At 41.3% G+C, this 7,500-nt stretch overlaps 1 protein-coding gene across 1 annotated transcript in view; it reads right to left on the reverse strand.

The window, feature by feature from the left end:
- Window positions 1–7,500, reverse strand: part of col14a1a (collagen, type XIV, alpha 1a) — a gene marked incomplete at both ends in the record, with an annotated part of 230,950 nt that overhangs the window by 17,582 nt on the left and 205,868 nt on the right. The window contains 2 exons of the mRNA XM_083636760.1: window positions 158–229; window positions 380–433. Of these exons, the coding sequence (XP_083492886.1) occupies window positions 158–229; window positions 380–433 (126 nt within the window). The remainder of the gene's footprint in view (window positions 1–157; window positions 230–379; window positions 434–7,500) is intronic.

Genomic DNA, 7,500 nt, shown 5'->3' on the forward strand with positions numbered 1-7,500 from the left:
CAGCCTGTAGTGAAACTGTCCCTCACGCCACCACAGAGATTTAACATCACTTGGATTTGTTTCAAATGAGAGTTTTTGTGTCTCATGTCATTTCATTTTTTTTAACCCATCAGGAAAAAGAAATCTGACAAACCACTGATATGAAAACTTGACTTACAGGAAGTCCCTGATCTCCATGGGACCCTGCAGGCCCACCTGGTCCTGGGGCTCCAGGTGCTCCTGGGGTTCCCTGAGAGAGCGAGAGACAGACACAGAGAGAGACGGAGACAAACAGGGAGAGGAAGAAAGACAGGGGGGGGGTAGTAAGGTTCAGTCAGAGTCAGTATATGAGGCTGATCTGCCAAACAAAACTCCAGAGAGCAAACAAAATAAGACTTACTACGGGTCCAGGAGGTCCTTGTTGTCCCTGTGGTCCATTCGTACCGGGTAGACCCTGACAGAGATGCAGAGAAAACACACAGCATATTAAATATTAATAAATATTAAGTGCACTTTCATCATTTTAGGTTGAACAATGCAAGTGCAAGGTTTGCACAATCCCTTTCTCAGCTGTCAGAGGGATTTCCTGCAAGGCACCAAACGAATGTTTAACATGGTCATTTTCTAAAGAATATAAAAATTATACAAACATTATTTATATAAATCGCCCAATACTCTGCTCCATCTACCTAGTACTTCTTCTGGTCGCAGGATGACCTCTTTATCTGTTGGGTAAGCACTGCCTCCAGACAATCCTCTGTTTAGTTTTCATCTTACTTCTAGACCATCTTCCATGTTTGTTGAGTTTTACACAATGAGATTATTGAGTTTTACACAAGCCATGTTTAAGCCGTCTCAAGGTTTATAAAACCCTGTGGAACCTGTCTCCTCCACTTCATCTACTTCTCCCCTATGGCTGCAGTAGATTGAAGTGAGGAAATCAACAGCAGATTGTAGCTTCAACCTTTGGTAGCACATCCACAGCTGTAGGTCCCTCTTCACGTGACACTGTCATATACACATGATGATGTGATCATTCATTTGGGTGATTTTTCCAAATTGAACTTTCTTAGAGAAACTATTAAAATGGATACATTCCATGTTTTGCTATACCCCATTAAATTGTCCCCTGATATATTCAGTGCCTTTGAGGCACAGTTTGAAAGTTGGCATCAGTATGAAAAAGTCCCGGGAAAAGTTTGGATGTCAGTCTTACTCTGTGGTCACACTTTGAGGCTGATGCCCTGTAACGACGCATTATGTAATAACTGCACATTATGTAATAAAATCGCAAAATGTAATAAAATCTCACTTTCAATATGTAATAACGACGCATTATGTAATAATATGTGCAATATGTAATAAATCACCTGAACGCAATATGTAATAACGTTTGACGTATTTTGTAATAAATGTATTACATATTGTGCAAATTATTTCATAATGCGGGGGTTGCACTTTCTTCTGGTTGAAAATGTAATAAGTGACGCATTATGCAACAAAATTAGAAAATGCACTGAAGTTGTCATGGGGGGGGGGGGGGGGGGAGTAGGCTAATAAATATATTTGACCATAAAAAGCATTTTAACAGTGTTGACCCATGCCAATTACCCCAGAATGCGCAAATGTCTCTGTCCTCATGTCAAAACCAGTCAAGCATATAGTTGTTCAGCTGATGACGAACTGAATCTATGGGTGACAACAGTCTGATCGAGTAGGCTACACCTTCTCCAGCTTGCATGTGGCACTTTTCTTTATGGTAAACCAGCGGGCATAGACAGTAAGACCCGACACTTGCATTTCAGTTCTGGCCTTTGATCTACAAGTGATAGAATTGAGGATTGCAGAGACGTTTATGAATTGTCTGATATTACGCACGGGTTTCTTTGGCTGCTGGCTCGCGGCATTTCGAGAGACAATGCACATTTGGTTTAAATCGGCAAGCAGGTAGACATTTAACTGCTGCGAGCCAGCAAGCGACATGTTATGGTTTTTTGTTCATTTAAAATTAGTTGTAATTCTATTTTGTTTGATCATGACGTTGCAGATGGACTTTGGCTGAAGAGGATATCTTTAGATTTTCAGACTAAATCCTTCATCAAAACTATTGGAGAATGGGCTCATCAATAGGCTAGGCGTTTCTCATTGGCCCATGCTACACCCTTCCACCAATTTTCATGAAAATCAGTTAAACGCGAAAGCATAGCATGCTTTACACCGTCTGTAAGAATATTTCAATGGTAGGCTACCATCATCTGCCATCATTGTGTATCAGTGTTAGGATTGATTTCCCCCCGGCCATGCTGACCCATTGACCATGCGTCTATGAGGAGACACCGCCTGAATGAATGGCTCTGGCAAAGGCAACATGTTGAAAGGCATGTGAATAAAATGTTTATCTGCAAAGCAGGATTTAGATTTAGAGATTTGTTTTTATATTTTAATCGAGCTTCACAACAGGGTGTGTGTGACATGGGCAGACCATCGTCTGTGACAGCCTGTCGCTGTCCATCGGCGGTGGTGTTGAAATGTTCATCAATCCATGCATAGAGCACCTTGAGCTGTCCTCGGTGCTGAAACATCTGAAGCTTTTTTCTACACTTATTACTTCACTTATGCGTCACTTATTACATTTTCAACCAGAAAAAAATGTGTCAAACGTTATTACATATTGCGTTCAGGCGATTTATTACATATTGCGCATATTATTACATAATGGGTCGTTATTACATATTGAAAGTGAGGTTTTATTACATTCTGCGATTTTATTACATAATGTGCAGTTAATGTTATTACATAATGCGTCGTTACATGCCCTTTCAACACAAACACTCTCCTCACATGGATCTCATTTTGTGTCTTTAATGGAAAACAATGCAATGACTCAATATGGTATACATTGTATACAGCTGTAGATAATACAGCACACTAAATTAAGTTCCTAATGTAAGTTCTGGCGGCCTACATAGTCAAGCTATGCTCAACTCGTAAATACGATATATCCGAGGAGCACATAAATGCGGCATTAGGCACTCTATCCCTAGTTAGCTCTCTGATGGCTTGCCTTGCACTTATACTATGTATGTCTTCTAATTTTCTTCTTCTTTTTTAGATTATTTTTGGGGGTATTTTTGCCTTTATTCAGATAGGACAGTAGGCAGACAGGAAAGGTGGGGAGGGAGAGAGGGGATGACATGCGGCAAAGGACCTCGGGTCAGATTCAAAGTTGCGTCGGCCGCGCGAAGGACTGAGCCTCCGTCGTATGCGTGCGGTGATCAACCAGGATGCACATCTTCTTTAACCACAGAACATCAAAGTCCACTCTGTGAGCCAAGGACGCCACTGTGTTGAGTGTGGGGAAGTCCCCTGTGGTGTTACATGCAAATGCTCCCCATACCAGCTAAGCCTGTCAAACTCTCATGGAAAGCTACCAGATGAGTGTGCCTCATGGACTGTGTGCCTATTCCAAACATTTCACTACAAAACAATGTACAGTAAGCATTCATTACGGAAAAGCTCAGCCAGAATCCAACCTCAGAAATCTCTTCTACTAGGGTCACTTTGGTGTCACACAGTAAACACTCCCCCAGTTAAACCCTCTAATGGGGGTCTGGAGGAGGCCATAGTTCCTCATGTCTCATAACGTCATACAGGTTTTTACTTTGAAATCCTTTCAGATCGAACAGAAGCATATTTGGAACAAGAACAATCCCATTTTAAAGAGAGAAAGGTCACAAGAGACCCACAATGTAAATATATACCACGAGCATTGTGTCACTGAGACGCTGCATGCCTCATACAGGACAGGAGTCAGCCTGGTGTCACCCCCTCCAGACCATTTTCGATAAGAAAGCAGTGAATCTGGCTCTTAAAATTTTGGACGACCCCACCCACATTCTACATCTTGATTATGAGCTACTACCTTCCGGAAGGCGCTTCAGAGCCTGTAGCTTTAAGAGTAACCGCTACAAGCGCTCCTTCCTCCCAAGTTAACATCTATAGCCTTATTAAATAAACTGCCTGTACTCCCACTAGGGGGTAGAGCTCTGTCCTCTGTGAGGTCAGAGCCCGGCTACTCAGGAACCCTCCATTAAGAGCCTGACGACCCAGGAAACCTCTGGATTAACGTTTCCTGGTTGCGGGAGGACAGAGCTCTGTGATTCTGGAACCCTCCTTTAAAGAGCCGGATGATCCGAGAAATCTCTGATGGTGTTTGGTGTGGCATACATGGTAGCTCACTTTGAGCTCGGCTATCCCTGCAGCCTGTCTGGTCATGTGATATTTATCTTGCCTTAGTTAGTTTTATATTCATTTTATTTCATTTTATCATTTTATCTTTTTATTTTTTTTACCCTTTACAGTCAGTGGTTTTAATGTTTTTTGTTTAAGGAACTATTGGTTGAAATGCGGTTTTGGAACTGTGCAATACTTGAAGTGCAATATTGAATACCGAAGTGCAATACGTGGTGGTAGAGTTGTTAACTCGTAGCCCAGGCTGCATCATGTCTGACTATGTTGTCATCTTGTTTACGCGCTGTTTGTCTTCAGATGTACTGTACTGTCTGTTACGTTTGTCACGCTCTATTGCTGCTGTACAAATGCCTAAGACAAATTTCCCTATGGGACAATAAAGTTAAACTCAAACTCAAAACACTGTAAACACTCCCCAGTAAATCCCACTAATAGGCCCTGGAGCTAGGCCCCTGGTGGGACTGTGGTGCTTTGGAGAGGCATCCAGAACTGGGGCTTAGTCGGCAAAGCAGCGGTAACATCACCCACACAACAGAATTGCAGGCTATATGATACAGTTCTTACAGTTTTTCTGACCAAGGCCCAAGTTTAGTCTCCCGCCCTGCCAGGCTCATGAAAATGTATTACTGCTGTTATGTTTTGGAGGCCAACCAGCAAGAGGCATAATTATGCCATATTAGGCCATATTATGGCCTGACCCTAGTTTAAGAAATTTGGTGCTAATCGAATTCATATTTTTGTAGGCATGCCTAAACCCACATGCAGTGTGCAATTTCACCCGAAGCCGAGTGCACAAGTTATCTGTATCTAACCCCCATTTAAATAAGAATAATTTATTTGTTCTATATTAAAAGCTTCTTCACACAGTGCTACAGTATGTTGAGCTGAGTTTGCATGTAAAACTCCATTTTCAATAGGAAACTGTACTGTCTCAGTCTTGGATGATTTACAACATTATCTTTGACATATCTGAGTTGGGAGGCAGAATCGGTTGTGGACGTGTTGTTTGAGTGCTGCTAGCATGTTTTAATCTTGGTATAAAAATATGGACGTAGCCTTCGTGATGTCACCCATTGGTTTGTGGACTCTTGTTTTGAAGCTTTTTTGTTGTTGTTGTTTTTGGTTTTGGAGGCAGACAGAGCCACAGGCAGCACCACCTGCTATTGGTCTGTGATCGGCGAGCTACGCAATTTGCCCCATGTTTGCGCAGGCATACAATAGGGGCCAGATCGAGCGAGAGAGAGAGAGAGAGAGATAGTAAGGCATTATATTATATTACATTACATTAGGATACTTTATATTGCTATTAGTGTACACTTCAAATACAAATTATGCAATGTGCATTTGACATGTGCATTTGACATGAGGCATATTGTATTATATTATATTATATTATATTATATTATATTATATTTATTATTGTATTATATTGCTATTTATGTACACTGTAAGTACAAAATGTGCATCTGCAATGTACATTTGACATGAGGCATATTGTATTATATTGCTATTCATGTACACTGTAAGTAGTACTTACAGTGTACATGTGTGCACTCTATTTATGTACAGTGTACATAAATAGCAATATAATACAATATGCCTCATGTCAAATGCACATTGCAGATGCACATTTTGTACTTATAAAGTACAAAATGTGCATCTGCAATGTGCATTGTGCATTCAGAGCCCGGCACAGAGGGGAGTCATTGTACAGTATATGGCTATTGCAGTGGGCAGGAGGAAATACTTCCTGTAGCGGTCCTTACTGCAGGGGAGACACTCTGGCACCTTTAATTAAACTCAAATAAACTGTGAGTTAATGGGCCTTTTCCACAGCTGCCATTTTGGGTCTAAAAGGCAGGGTAAACACAGGTGCAACCAACCCATTAATTAGGGCCCCAGCACTGAACACCTAAATGGACGTGGAAGTTGGAAACCATAATTAATGTTTTGGTGCACCTGTGCTACTTCCTGCATTTTAGACACAAAATGGCTGCTGTGAAAAAGGCAAATTTTAAGTGTTTGTGAGGACCACAATGGAAATAAGCCCTCTGACTTTTTTATGTTTTCATCCTCGGTGATTTGTCTGTTCTTTCATTACTATATGTACTGTTGTGTTATTTTATTTTATCACCAAATAAATTCATTCATTCATTCATTCATGCTAAAAGTTCATGAACCTCCAACCTCCCTGGCATGGTGAGGGGAAATTCCAGCCAAAGTACAAGTGTCCAGAAGGCAACGACATGACAAGCCTGAAAACTATGTACAAGGTTTTACGATATCTACTGCTGAGGGGATGAGCTTCTGGAGCCCCTACACCCTGTACAGAGCGAGCAGATGGATTATGCTTGCTATCTTTCACCAAGCCAAAAGCCAGAGTGGGACAAAAGTCTTTCTGCTTTGTGTGTCTTTACAGTGCAGTGGGGTATTGTATGGTCTTATTGCACACTGGCTGTGTGTCTTTACAGTGCAGTGGGGTATTGTATGGTCTTATTGCACACTGGCTGTGTGTCTTTACAGTGCAGTGGGGTATTGTATGGTCTTATTGCACACTGGCTGTGTGTCTTTACAGTGCAGTGGGGTATTGTATGGTCTTATTGCACACTGGCTGTGTGTCTTTACAGTGCAGTGGGGTATTGTATGGTCTTATTGCACACTGGCTGTGTGTCTTTACAGTGCAGTGGGGTATTGTATGGTCTTATTCCACTGTGAGTGTCAACGATAGCCAGCTGTTATCACAGGGCTTTGATTCATTCTCCTTTATTGTGAATTTTGTGTTGTAAGACTCTAGTGGTGAAACTAACAGTACTGTGATGGTGGAGACATAAGACTGAGCAGATGAGCATTTTGGAGCCTGCTTGTGCATTAATGGCAGATAAACCACTGGACAATCAACAACCGCTTATTATTATTATTATTATATACAATTTACAGTATGGTACCGCAAATATTTTAGAGACTTTTAAAGCTATACATGTATCCTAGAATATAACAATCAGGTGCGACTAGCAACCAAAATGAACTAAAAGTCTTTCAACTTTGCCGTGTTCACTGTTTTCATCATGACAAAGTCCCTTGTATTACTATTCATTGTTTTATGTGCTTTACATCTTTGAACACGTACACTAACACAGACCCACACATGGACAGCAGTGCTTCAACTCAGCCCCAACATTAAAGCTAGAGACGTGCTTTGTGCATTTTCCATACAACTAACTGGTTTCACAAAAGGGTTTGCTCCTGTCTTAGATCACCCAGGCACTACTA

Source organism: Poromitra crassiceps (assembly GCF_964638095.1).
Source record: "Poromitra crassiceps genome assembly, chromosome: 1".
In the NCBI taxonomy this organism is placed as follows: Eukaryota; Metazoa; Chordata; class Actinopteri; order Beryciformes; family Melamphaidae; genus Poromitra; species Poromitra crassiceps.